The sequence below is a fragment of the Miscanthus floridulus genome, chromosome 1 (assembly GCF_019320115.1).
Source record: "Miscanthus floridulus cultivar M001 chromosome 1, ASM1932011v1, whole genome shotgun sequence".
In the NCBI taxonomy this organism is placed as follows: Eukaryota; Viridiplantae; Streptophyta; class Magnoliopsida; order Poales; family Poaceae; genus Miscanthus; species Miscanthus floridulus.
In genome coordinates, this window is record NC_089580.1 from 129546455 (window position 1) to 129560573 (window position 14119).

General features: G+C 44.0%; 1 protein-coding gene and 1 long non-coding RNA gene across 5 annotated transcripts; one reads left to right on the plus strand and one right to left on the minus strand.

The window, feature by feature from the left end:
- Positions 1-678: 678 nt before the first annotated feature.
- LOC136541192 (uncharacterized) lies at positions 679-9121 on the plus strand. Of its 4 annotated transcripts, XR_010780257.1 has the most exons (7): positions 679-821; positions 935-1130; positions 1268-1525; positions 3812-4013; positions 7914-8118; positions 8200-8358; positions 8530-9121. It is a non-coding gene; the product is annotated as an uncharacterized lncRNA (long non-coding RNA). The 4 variants fall into 4 exon arrangements; XR_010780260.1 differs by lacking the exon at positions 8200-8358 and having other exon boundaries at positions 8530-9118; XR_010780258.1 differs by lacking the exon at positions 7914-8118 and having other exon boundaries at positions 8530-9112.
- Positions 9122-9355: 234 nt separating this feature from the next.
- Positions 9356-13678, minus strand: LOC136541175 (disease resistance protein RGA2-like). Its single transcript, XM_066532994.1, has 3 exons — positions 12626-13678; positions 9639-11811; positions 9356-9508 (listed from the first exon to the last, which is right to left on the minus strand). Exons 1-3 carry the CDS (start codon positions 13676-13678, stop codon positions 9417-9419), a joined length of 3318 nt encoding a protein of 1105 aa, XP_066389091.1. The 3' UTR covers positions 9356-9416.
- Between the last annotated feature and the right edge of the window lie 441 nt (positions 13679-14119).

The following is a 14119-nucleotide window of genomic DNA, read 5'->3' on the forward strand; positions in this document are numbered from 1 at the left end:
TGAAAATGATTAAAGTCAAAGTTTAAAGTTAAAGTATGAGTTGAGATCAAGGGGGAGAATGTTGGTTTGATCTCCCAACCACAGTGGCCCAACGGCCACTTAGGCCTTGACCTCGCGCCCTGATCGGGGGCGCCCAGTCCATCTATGGCTGGCGGGTCTCCGTCACACTGCGCATTAAATAAAGGTGGGGTCGGCGACTCTCTGTACGAGGTTCGCCTGAGCCGTACGCCCCACCTAGAAACCCTACTCCGATCTAACAGAGGAGCGCAGCCAGTGACGGGAAGCACCGCCGCCGCCACTGCACTGCGCCACCATGGTCTTCACCGCTACTCCGACCGTCGCTGCCATGTGTAGATCTTCATCGACGAACCAGCGAAGACAAGGAGCTCCTCCGACAGTCAGATGTTCCTACATTTCCCTTTCTCTCTCTGTCTCCTACTCTCTCTGAATCCCTAAGTCACCGATTATCCCAAAGAGAAAAGAACTCACCCACTGGATCCACACCTAGACGATCTAAAGAAATTAACAATAGTATCAGAGCCAGGTTTTAGTATGGCCGTATGTGGATCCAAATCGGGGCAAAGAAAAGAATAGAACGGAGCTAGATCCGATTTGGATCGAAAGAAAAGAAAAACAAAGGGTTCATCGAACCCTAAACCCTAGCCCTCATATACTGTACATACCTGGCAAGGTGCGGGGACGGGTCGTGGCGTCAGATGCGGCTCCAGCTGCGCCTCCGTTGAGGCGGCGCGGCGTCTGGTGGGCCTCCTTCCGCGGAAGGGCTCCCCCGCTCGCCGCCTGAAGAGCAGGTCGCCGCCGGCGTAAGCGCCCTCTCGCTCGATTCTTCACTCCATCGACGCTAGTTCCCCCCAATCCTTCCTTCCTTAGGTGGATCGATACATGGAGAACCTAACCCAAGTCCACTGTTCCACAGGTCGCCGGAGAAGCAGCCGGTCACTCCCCCCTCACCCAATGGGAGCCCCACTGCCACCTGCACAGTACAGCAGCCCCGGGGAAGATGGTTCCAGCCGCGCCTCCGTCGAAGCTGAGAGTCTTCCACGCGACATCAAGCGCTCCGTCGACGACGAGCCTTCCCCCACTCGCCGAGTCAAGAGCAGGTCGCCACCGGAGTAAGTACCCTCACAGACTCTTAATTTCGTCCAACCCATCCCCAATTCTGCATTCGATTGAGGTACACGATCTTTGCTCGCTCACATGTGCTTAATCTGACCCTACGTCCTTTTGCAACTGGTTCAATGATCTGCAGGTCGCCGCAGAAGCAGCTCGTCGCACTCCCCCCACCTGAGGCCGCAGCGGGAGTCACCCTCCACCCACCCGAGGTTGGGACCCCTGCAGGCCTGCACAGCACGGTGGCGCTGGGGAGGATGGTACTGATGACGGATCAATTGCCGAGTTAGGTATCAAACTATTTCCTTGTCTCCCACGTGACCAAGCAGCCGCTCTGTTGGTTGGTTTTGTCAATGATGCCAAGACCTGCATCAAGCAATATAACATCAAGCATAAGGTAAGCTGTTTCATCTATTGCATAGTGCCACCCTCGCACACATTTCGATATGTCGGCTATTCATTTATTTCTATATGTCGATTATCTTGCACACTATTCTTCCTGAGACATCTATTTGATCAAACATGTGCTAGTACAACTAGCAAACCTCGCATGCATTGCTGCGGGTTGTTATCAGTTAAAACTGAAACCAAGGCTTAGTCATTGCAGACTACTAGTTCTTTTGGCTAGATGGACAACCAGCAAATTTTCACGATGTAAGCATCAGCTGAAGGGCGCAAACATGTACGGTGTACCAGCAGGATGCAACTCTCATTTTAGGGTTAAAAAAGAATATAGTATCTAGAATGAAATCTAAGAAGTTACAAAAACAAACTTACAGCGCGGCTTAGCCGCCTAGATAATAGTATTTCGATTACCCTTCACAAGCATGTAAGTTGTAATCTGCTGCTGCCCCTCTCTTTTGCTGCACAGCAGGGGTTGGCAATGGTCAGCTCTTGCTGTCCTGTTGAGGTATGGCAATAGGCCATCACCTCCTTGTACTAGCTGTACAATTAGATATGGCAATAGGCCACTAGATGTAGTGGCATACATCAGCCATACATAGTTGGTAGATGCTGATTTCAGCCATGTACTAGTAGTACTAGGAGTAGTTGAGGCTGTACCCAGCCATACTCTTGTGTACCTTATAGTTGGTACAAGAGTTGTATATATACCAATAGCATAGCAATGCAATATTCAGTTCAGTTGCCAATTCAGTTTCAGAGCTCAAGTTCAGAGCTCTTGTGTGTGCTGTGTGTGCTCTGTGCTCACCCCCTTCTTCAACCTCTAGCCAAGTGTGAGTGAGCTGGTAAGCTAGCTGCTTACCTGTACAAGGAGATCGAGGGCCAACAAAGCATGCTACCGAATGCGCTATCTTGTTTTTCTTAAAGATGATAACATATACTTGATGTGTTAGCTTACATATACTTGATGTGTTAGCTCTACCTTTATGTCCCAAAAGCTTGCACATGAATACTGATAACGCATGAGCTCCATACTTCAAGCACAAATGATAAGACACTGATTATGCATAGCAGAAAAACAAAGGTTAACCAGGGTGCTACCTGAAGAAACATGATCAAAATTGCAGAGTACAAATTATTTGTTGGAAAACATGAATAAGCTATTCCTGCAAAAAAGTATTGTCTGTATCGTATTATCTAGCAAAACCTGATACCTTAGTGATAACCAAATACGGTGTGTATTAAGTGTTCATCATTGGTCGGAATACCATGTTATTCAGAAATGTTCCTCAGACTTTGTAAGCATTGGCACAGATTGCTCAGCTGTCTCTTCAAAACCAAACATTTAATTTCAGCCATATAGAGACTCCATAATTTTTTTCTTCTTCTTAAGTATTGACCATGGTGCAGAATACGGATAAAAACATTATCACACAATTTAATCAGAGAGGGTATTCCAGATGATAGATCCAAAATGCAGTCAACAAACTTAATCAGAGAGATTATTCCACATGAGAGCTCAAATAATCAGAGACACGATTCCAGATGACAGCTTCAGATTATACAACAAAGTAGGAAATGGAGAAGTAAAGGCAATTATAGAACACAGAAAATAACATCACCAAAGTAGGGATGTTGGCAAAGATGTGAACGTGTGAACCGGCGGAGAGGTGTGTAGCGGGGCCATTTGAGAGCAGGAGCAGGGGCGAGGGCAATGCGGAGAGGTCGAGGGGATGGTTTTCAGTAGGACGGGATGAGTGAAGATGCACTTGAAATCTATGATGCCTAGATATGGATACGTGTATCGGATAAGACACGATACAGACACGCGGATTCGCCATTTTTGAAAACATGCTGACACGTGGACACGGCTAATATATTATAATACTAATAAATATATAGGGATAATAAGTAACAACAGTGTTGAGTAAGAAAGCAACTTCAAATAAGAAATCTAGTGACTTAAAGTACATAACAAACTTAAATATATTAATGCAACAGGAATGATTAAGTGACTAAATGATGCAAAATAGAGCAACTTTTAGTCTTCGACTCTCCATACAAGTATCCACTGTGTTTCGTGTAAGTATCGGTATCGGATACGTATCCGATACGGGATACGGCACCTCCTTGCTGTATCCGTGCATCAGAGCTTGAAAAGACTGGATACTTGGAAAATTGATTAAATTCACCTTAATTGCATCATTTTAGCTATACATGACATTCTGAATGTACATATCAAGTTACTAATAATAATTAAGCCTCTATATTTCTTTTGTAGGTCAACTTTGTGTACAAGCATGAACCAAGTAATCGGTTCTACAGGGTTGAAGAACAAGATGGCCGTGCTTACTACCACACGAACTTCTATGCTCAGGATGAGTATGGACACTCACAGCTCTTCTTTGGGGAGATCAAAGAATGTGTTAGGCCTCAGGTGGAGGATGTCACCTGCTGTTGTCCCGTCTCGTCTTCTGATACTGGTATATAATTTGTGCCTTCTCAGTTGGTCCATATGCTTTTACATAATTGGTACAATGGATCATTCTTTATGTTTAGATTAAGAGTAAATTTTACAAAATTAGAATTATCTTGACATAATACCCCCACTGAACTACGACCTTTTTGACATGTACCATAGACCTACAACTACTTTGACATATAGGTTACCAAAGAACTGCAATTTCTGTTACCAAAGTCGTGGACCCCACTTGTCGGTGTCACAAGCAACTAACAGCGCCGGTTTCTGCGAGTCATGTCACCTATCCAATTGCGCCTTATCGATGTTATCCAGCCTGTTCGTTTCGTCGTAAACAATCGTGGATTATTTACTGCTGGCTGGTTTGGTGTGAGAGAAAAATACTGTTCCAGCTTATAATCCACGATCGTATACAAGCAAGCGAACATGCTGATCGTATGACCGCCATCACTGCCCAACTAATAGTTCCATGGCAATTGATGTCGATATTGTGCAAATCTATACTGAGCTGGCAATATATTCTTGAAGTGTGTTTTTGAGCCAGATATTTGTTCATGGAATCCTTATGACCCACCCCCCCACCCCCCACCCCACCCAAAAAAAAAATAATAATAAAAAATAAAATATATATATATATATATATATATAAGCAAGTTCATTTGAGATAACTCTGATGTTGACCATAAAAAATAAGTGATGCTTTCAAGTTAACCATGCAATTGTTTAGGTGACATGGGTTCAGTGTTATGTAATGAGATCGCTTCCAGCTAGCAAAATAATCCTAAGTTGCTATTAGTCTTGAAAGCATACCTACTCCAATACTTGGCTGGTATTTTGTTAAGCCATTCAAATGCCTTTTCATTTGCATCTTTTAGATTTTCCATTGCAATCTTGTAGTAAAATTCTGTATAAACATATACGGCAGCATAAAAAAACGATCCCCATCTAGAGATGAAGCCAACACAGAAGAGTTTGTGTGCCTTTTATTTTCACATGAGTTTCACAAAGTTTATTAACATGATCGAATTTGGTTGTTCTTACCTTTTGTCTATCCGACATAATTGTCCAACCACCATGCTTTGCTCCATTTTCAATAGCTTCTTCTAGCATCTAGCTGAACCACACCCAGTTTTCCTTATCCTCCTCGCCTACGATACCAAATGCTACAGGAACACAGTTATTATTGCCATCCCTTGCAGTTGCAGCCAAAACCTGAGCCCCATTGCTAACTGTCACAAAGCAGCCATCAACATCTACAAATGGCCTACAACCATTTAAAAAACCTTGTATCTGAGCATTAAGGCACATGAAAAGGCCAAAGAACCTTGGATTTAAGCCCTGGCTAATCCTGCTTACTGCAGCGACTCTAACATGGCTACCTGGATTCTTGTCAAGTACAGTATGAGTAGTCCCTAATCCTCCCATACTGCTCCTTGTGGTTACCTAACATTGTCTTGCAAGCTTTAGACCTTGCTCTATAATCCATGTTCTTGGTCATCTCCACTCCATGCTTCCTGTACACCTCATCCATGAGAGCTGTAACCTTCCAAAGAGGGTCACTCCTTATTTGTACTTCAAAGCAATGAATTCACTGCTTACTCTGCTACTCTCAGTGGTACCACATTTATGTGGTTCAACTAGCTCCCTAATCACAACAGTGGACTCCTTGCAATAGTACATGCTGTCATGTAGAAAGGACAATTCTCTTCTTCTCATTGCACAATAATTGAAGGGCGGGCCTGGTGCAAGCGGTAGAGTCTTACCGCCTGTGACTGGAAGGTCCTGGGTTCGAGTCGCGGTCTCCTCGCTTGCACAGGCGAGGGTAAGGCTTGCCACTAACACCCTTCCCCAGACCCCGCACAGCGCGGGAGCTCTCTGCACTGGGTACGCCCTCATTGCACAATAACTCTACGAGGTTCATTTTGCAAAAAACTATAATCTCTACCCTGCGCATTAAGACTTGAAACCCCTCCTAAGTTGCTTCGTATCAGTAAAGCATGGACCCTTGCAGAATTTGGGATGGATCAAGCTTGTTCATTGTACCATATCCTCACAGCCCTTGGCTGCTTCCTCCTCATTCCTTTTCTTCCCTACTTTCACAGCACCACCATCATCATCTGAATCTAAGCTGTCTCCATCTCCTTCACTGGGTGGATCTGAGATAGCTCCTCCATCAGTAGAAACAACTTCAGTAGCATTTATAGCTTTCTTACATCTCCTTTTAGTCAGCGGTTTTGAGGAGGTTGCCTCATCGCACATGGGAGCATCCATGGGTTGCAAGTTTTCCTTGTTTGGTCCACCAACATCCTCCTTGACTTGGCTCTTTGGGACAAACAAATCTTCAATGTCTGTATCACCTTCACAATGTTCAGATGGGTCTGCACGACTGTTCTGCATCTCTACCAGGTGCCTCCTTAGCTCATTCCTCTCCCAGAATCAAATCACTAAAATCCTCACATGACTCCTCTTCGGACTCATCATTTGAAATGTCATCTTCCTGCTCAACTACAACATTCTAAGGGACAACACCTGGAACAGTCTGGTAGAATTTCACTGGCGAGACATGGGACCACTTGCTTTCCTTTTCATCAGGACAATGCTTATTTTCCTTAGATCATCATAACGCCTCATCATCTCTGTCACATCTGCGTCTGAAACAATGCTGCAAAGATTTGCTAAGCTTTCTTCTACCACCCCTCTCTTGTAGTAAATGTAATCAACTGAACTACCCATCTTCTTTGCCATAGCCAACAAGTTGAAGAAACAAATCCAACCATGGTTCATTTCCCTGATCACCATGCCTGGACCTGTCACGGGCTCATCGCAGTACACTTTGAGCTCATCTTTCCTGAGAAAAAGCACCAAACAACCAATTTTAGGGAAACCCCAAGAATCTGCCACAAATTGATTCAACAAACAGGTGTAGCACATCAGCAAATCAGTATACCCTAAAGTGGTTTTATTCACATTGGAACACAGAACAACAGGTATTAGCCCTATTTCGTGCACAAATTCACCTTGCATCTCTTGAGTTAAGGTAGAACCAGGCAAAAAGGGGTGACTGACCTGCTATTCCATGCACTGCTCCCGCCGCTCGTAGAACCAGCACCGCTGGAGTTCATCCCACCACCGAGGTCCATCACCAAGTCGAAGCTCGGCTTGCTGCGGTCCACTGCCTCATCATGATCGTTCGCCTTCTCTTCTAAGTTTGGGGCAAGATGGGGGTGCCGCTAGGCGCACTCACAATGCTGCAACCTCACGCACAGATGGGTAAGATCCCCCACCATAAGTGCTTGCTTGCTGGGCTGCGAGCAGCCTGCAAGACCACCGACCACATGAGCCGCCAACATGGATAGATGACGTGGCTTGTAGAAAAGAGCACTTTTAGTTGCTTGTGACACCGACAAGTGGGGCCCACGACATAAGTAATGGAAGTTGCACAAAAGTTGGTAACCTCCTTAAGAATAGTTGCAGGTTTATGGTACATGTCAAAAAAGTTGTAGGTTTGTGAGTATTATATCAAAATAATTGTAGTTTTACTCTTAGATTACTGAACAATTTTTTAGCATATATGTTGGTTGTGGTGATCAGTTTAGGGCCCCAACTATCTTTTATGCAAAGGGGGAAAATACAATCTTTGTTTTGGTTTCAAGCATGGTTCATTGTTGCAACATCACAGACCATAGTATCTGGGCCACAACTTCGATATCACCTTGTTGTGATATTGGCCCTCTTTAGCAAAGCTCCAGCTCCAGAAAATCATGGATTTCTTGGAGCTACTCCTATCTAGCTCCAGAAATTCATGGATCTGGAGCTGTAGATGGATTAAAGGTATTTGATTAAGTCATTTTATTCTTATTTTGAATTTAAAACAAAGACCTAAACATTTTATTTTGGCTTGCAGACTCAAAATCCAGCATGGATCTTGGAGCTGGAGCTTTGCCTTGTGTAAAATCACTTTATCACCTCTGTAAAAGAAAAGTTTTCAGAATCTCTTGTGGAACCATAGTTACTGCCTTACTGGTGTTGTACAACTGTAGTTGCAGTCCACTCGTGGCTGGAGCTTATTCTATCATAAGTGACATATCATGAGAATGCATGTCGTTTAGGTAGGCTATGGTCTTTCTGACATACTCTGATATAAGGTACTGTGAATATCATTCTTTGTTTTCTCCTTTTCCGTGTCCTAGGTCTTAGCTTCACCACGAATGTACCTGTTCGGTTGGCTGGTTCGTATCGTTGCTGGTTCGTGAAGAAGTACTGCTGGCTGGTTTGTGTGAGAGAAAAATACTGTTCCGGCTGAAAATGTACGATCGTTTACGACAAGCCACAGCCAAACGAACATGCTGGTAGGTTGTATATTGTCACTGGTTTTTCTCCCAATCCCTTTACGAAAAAGTAGGGTGTTTTTCTCCCAATCCCTTTACGAACGTAGGTTGTTTTTCTCTCAATCCCTTTACGAAAAGTAAATTCTAGGTCGATGCATTATTAAAATGATGAAATATCTTGTCTGCTTGCAGGTGGTGTAGGTTTCCGAACTGTGGAAGAGGCTCTGAAGTACGATTTCCCAGACTTGAGCAAGGTTGGCTATGATGCAGAGAATTGTTACGCGTGCAGTGCAAGAGTGAAGCACCCAAAGGGGACCTTGTATGTTGGAGGACATTTTGCCGATGTTAGACAGTATTATGATTTCAGTGACTGATGTTTTGGGTTTGCAAGGGCCTAGTCGGCAGGACTTATTTGCAGCTGGCTGTGGCTGTTTCATAAAGTTCCGGCCAACATTTATTCTCTTCCTTTTATTTTCATTCTGTTGTTTTCAGATTTGAAAGGCACATCTATGGAAAGCATGCAGATAGTTTGACAAAGTAAGAGAAATGGAAAGCATGCAGATAGTTTGACAAAGTAAGAGAAGGTTTTGGGGTGCATTGCTTGTTAAGATAGTTTTCAGTTTTGTTGTCAGATTTGGAAGACACGTCCAAGGAGAGGATGCAGAAAGATTACAAGGTAATAAAAGATTATTAGTTATATAAGATAGTTTTTAGATTTAGAAAGCACATCCAAGGAGCAAAACAGTCCTGTGATGCCTGCTGTTCTCCCCTGTGAAACACAAAACAGATAGCATACAAAGTATGCAAAATAGATGAAATGTGTACTGACATTGTTAAGATGAATACAATACATCAAGAATTACTATTGCTGCTTACCTAAATCTATTAACAATAGTGACGAACTGATAATCCATTTGGATCACAAGGTATATATACCCTGAGCTGGGCCAGCTCCATCAAGGGCATGGCAAAGCTGCGCCTATGTTTCTAGTTTCTTTCGAATTCTTTTGATGTGTGTTCTCATGCAAGATACTCTTTATCCAAATGGAATCCTGAAATTTCCCAACCCAATACCCATGCTACAAAACAATATTCTTCCCTCCACTCGTTCTGCATACTTTCTTTTTCGCTTGAGATGGTGTTCTTGTACCAACATGTTCCTCTTCATCCCCTGAGTTGGTACAGTGAATCAAATAGGAAAAAAGACAAACAAGTTCAGACTTCGCGGTAACATACTGAGGAAAGACGGAAACAACACGAGACTAGGGAAAGCAATGTAGATGAAGTGTCTGGTTAAGTACCTCCAGGTTTGGATGAGCTGCCGATGATGTTAGTCTCGAAGTTTTCGGGTTCTCTCGTGGAGAACACATACCATTTCCTTGGATCGGGTCCATCACGCGCGTAAGCACTGACTTGCTGGATATGTTTCACCTTGTCCCACTCGGTGCCAGATTGTGCAGTGGCTATGGAAGTGAGCAGTGCTCGACTGCAGTCCAGTAGGAGGTGCTTAGGACTCACATTTTGCAAGTACCTTGGGAATGTTTCCATGCGGTAATCCTCCAGCCCGACCCTCTGGATTGAGGGCATGCCATGCAGAAATTTCATCTTTTCGCACTTACAAATTGTAAGCTTTTGCAATCTTGGGAGGTTAGTTATACTCTCCAGGTTAGGGTTGTGAAACACATCAAGCTCAACTATGGAAGTCAAATTCTTCAGAGAGCTGAGTTGTTGAACCTCATATACGCACAACTTCTTAAGAGCCCTCGCATGATACACAAGACCAGGCGGAATGCGCGTCAACTTGCACCTCTTCAGTAGGAGCAGCTCCAAAACAGGCATGGCTTGCACAAAAGTTTGCTCCTCCCACTCCCACTCCTCCCACTCCACCATTCCAATGAACTCCAGCCTATGCAATCTAGGAAAAATTGCCCCTGCCTGAGATGGATGGCCATGACAATGATGATAGTAGGGCCCCTGGAAATCAGGTCCCACACGCTTGATGGCTGGAGCGTGGTCAACCTGCAGGAGCTGCAAACAGGGGAGCTGACATAAACCATCAGGGAGCTGGGCACAAAAGGCAAGGTCATCCATTGTTAGAAACCTCAGGAACTTAAGTGCCACCAGTGCCTTTGACGACATCATCCACCTTGGGAGACGCTGACCAAAATATCCTCCGATATCGAGGCTCTCTAAAGACGGTGGAGGGCATAGCTCATCAAACACCTCTTCGATTCGCCGCTGCTCCTCCTCAGAGATGCTTCCTTCTTCTGAGATCAACCCAGCATCACCTAGTTTACTGCTGCACCCTAAAGTCAAATAGGTCAGATGCTCCTTGGCGCCAAGCCTCGCCTTTGCTGCAAATGAGGTGGCAGATACATTGTCGAGGCCTTTTATAGCAAGATCCCTGAGCTGGGAAAGGGGGCCTAACTCCTCCAAACTACACCAATTGCCATGCATGTGGGCTGGAAACCCATATAGTTTCCTCAAATTTGTTAAGCCACCAAAACCCCTAGGTATACCATCAGTTATACTTGTGCCAGTAAGGCTTAGATACCTTAGGTGTCCTAACTTTACAATACTGTTAGGAAGTTTTGTCAGATTTTCACATCCTCTAAGGCTAATGAGCTGCAAGAATTTCATTTTGCCAATCTTTTCTGGTAGTCTAGATATATCACAGTAACGTATGGACAAATACCTCAAGTGCTTCAGTTGATACAGAGAGTCAACCAGTGCGGCAACATTTGAAGATTGTATATGCAAGGTCCGGAGGCTTGGAAAAGCAATTAGCGAATCACCAGGTTTAATATTGAAATGGCCAAATGTTATTAGTGTTCTCAGATGTCTTTGTGCTTGTAACATGCTCCACTGTAATTCACCTGATTCAGACCCTCTTGTTTCTATACACAGCCGAAGAAACTTTTGCGTATTGAGTTTACTGATGATACCAATTTCCTCATTGTGAGCTACTAGCGATTCATCTCCCGCCACAGATTGACCAAATGAGCGAACAACATCATGCATGGTACAATGATATTGATCGATATACTCTTTGTCTGGCTCTATGAGGTTCCTCACAATTAACTCCTTGTAGTAATGTCTTCCTGTTTCTTCTAGTTCATCTAATGAGCTTCCATGAACAAAACCTTCACTGATCCACATTCCAACAATTATATCATAACCAAATACTATATTTTTGGGGAGAAGGGAGTAGTGCAGAAAGCATTGCTTCAAACAAGGAGAGAGATTTTCGTAGCTTAGGTATACAGCATAGTTTAGCTCTTCTGGCATTCCAGCAACCGACCATGCAGAATCATTCAGAACTTTCTCCCAGTCACTTCTATTTCTCTCTTTCTGGCACAAGAGCCCTCCCGTCACTTTCACTGCAAGTGGCAAGCCATCACATTTTGCTATAATTTTCATTCCGATATCCTTCAGCATCTCAATATCAGTTTCATGTATCTCATTTGAGACTACCTGCATGCAGTTCAAGCCCATAGAACTGATAAGTGTTACAGAAGCACTTGGGCAGTGCTAGGCAGTGCTACTACTTTAGTTACTGCTGATGGATTATGCCACGTCTCTGTCTATGTTATTATTATTATTATTAAGTATAATGCTGCTATCTTCACTCTTTCATTTATTATCAATCGAGCACATTCTGACAAAATTTTCACCTCTAGTAGCACTACCAGGTAATATTTTAAAACATAACAGTTAGTGAAGAACCACCTATTCAACTCCAGCTCACAAACATTGCTTTGATCCTTATTTCTGCGTAACAACACATTTACTGGAATTATAGTTCCTTCTGCAACGCTAAAATAAATATCACAGTTGCGTCATGTTACAATGTCATATGTTAATAGGTGGGTTGCTGGATTAGAAATTTGAGGGGTTTCGTTGCTTGATTGGTACATTAGATTGAAAAAAAAAATACATTGTGCCTTTTTTGAAGTCACATTGTAATCAAAGTTTAGACCAGCTCAGTGCAAGTATAACCATAAAAAAACTTCTATAAGCTCCAGATTATGGTATGCATGTCATGTTAGTGCTAGTTCTGTGCGAGTATGTACAGATACTTCCTTAGATGCTGGAGTTTGCAACGAAAAAAAGTATTAGATCTAAGTCTAACAGTCTATTAGATCTTTATATATATTATTATATAGGCACAAAGCTACATAGTACGGTGCAGAGTATCAAATTGTTGAACTATATATCAATCTACTGGAGGCAGACTGCACAATTGCAGGCACAAAAAGTATCTAAGGGCAGAAAACATTGCACAGACCTGTTTCTTGAGTAATGACCAGGCATCTGTATGGCCCAGTTTGTCGACATGGTGGTAGGGATGCGCTGCTTTCATTGCTCGGGCGACTCTTTCATCTCTCGTGGTGACGATGACCCGGCTACCTTCTCGAAGCACAGCATTGACCAAGGGAGTTTCAAGCACATCCTCCCATGCCTTGTGGCTCCACACATCATCCATGACCAGCAACAGCTTCTTCCCTGTCAAGGCAGCAGCAAGGGCTGGCTGGAGCACAGCCATTGCTTTTTCGCCATGGTGGTCTTCCCCAGCTAGTGTGATGGCGGTTCGGAGCAGCTCAACCTTGTCAAAGTCTTGATTGATGCTCAGCCATATCCTCTTTTCGAACTTGTCCTTGATGGTCTCATGGTTGAAGATCTCACGGGCGAGGGTGGTCTTGCCAATGCCGCCAACACCCACGATGGCAGCCACCATAATCTCTCTCTTGCTGCCCTCGTTTTCTGTTAGCATCTCTACGAGTTCTCTTGTGTCTTCTTTAATCTTCTCACCAACCACCACATCTGACCGTGTAGGCTCCCCTGTTGTCTCACGATTGCCAGCTGAGTGAGAGGTCACCTTGCTATTACGCTCCATGTAGGAGCTGAGGTTAACGAACCTGAACTGAGCGCTCCTCTCCATGATGCTATCCAGCCTCTGGTTCAGCGCCCTAATTCGGCTGCCGATTTTATGGGCAAAGACAGGATTCTGCAGGCAGAAGAGTAATGGATTGCAGCAACCATGCTGACCAGGCATGCTCACAGATGACGCACCACGCTCCATGGCCATGAGTTGACACAGGTCAAGGATGTCAATTGCATCATACATGGCATCCTTGAGCTCTTTCACCCACCCCTGCACGCTCTGATCGGTGATGTTCCTCCTGTCAGCATCAGCGAGTAAGTTCTTGAGGTCCCTGAGCTTGACGCCCAGGCTGTCAATCTCAACGGCAACACCCAGCAACATTCCCACTTCTTCTTGTGCCATCTCTGTAAGCAAGCTAGTGACGTAAGATGCAAAGGCATCCAGAACCACCGCCATTGTTTCAGTCGTGGTTCACTGGTTCTTGCTGCAACAAAGTTAAACCACTTGAAATCACTTCCTAATTAATTTTAATTTCCTACTTAATGAAACACGTGCTAAGCACGTTCTCGAAAAAAAATAATTTTAATTTCACAGGCACCAAATTGAATTTCATGTGAACAATTGGGAAGAAAGAATACTATTCAATTTGCTACAAGCTGCTTACTTTTCGCTTTGAAATACCATTACTAACAAGAGACAAAAGAGGTGCACTGCAAAGCCAGTAAGACAAGATTTCAACAAGAAGATAGCAAATAGCCGAAGAGAATACCTTGAAATCTTTGATGTTCCTGAGGATATTATCTAGTACACCTGGCGAGTCGAGGCTGTGGCCAGTTGGCCTTGGCCACAGAGAGCAGAGGCAGGTGGACACTCGGCAGGTCCTCAAGTGCATTTGGT

Coding starts and splice junctions, on each gene's coding strand:
- LOC136541175 (XM_066532994.1), bottom strand. CDS start 13,678: ATGGCGGTGGTTCTGGATGCCTTTGCATCTTACGTCACTAGCTTGCTT. Junction 11,812..12,625: donor GGTCATTACTCAAGAAACAG/GTCTGTGCAATG, acceptor AACTGCATGCAG/GTAGTCTCAAATGAGATACA. Junction 9,509..9,638: donor CAGCTCATCCAAACCTGGAG/GTACTTAACCAG, acceptor GTACCAACTCAG/GGGATGAAGAGGAACATGTT.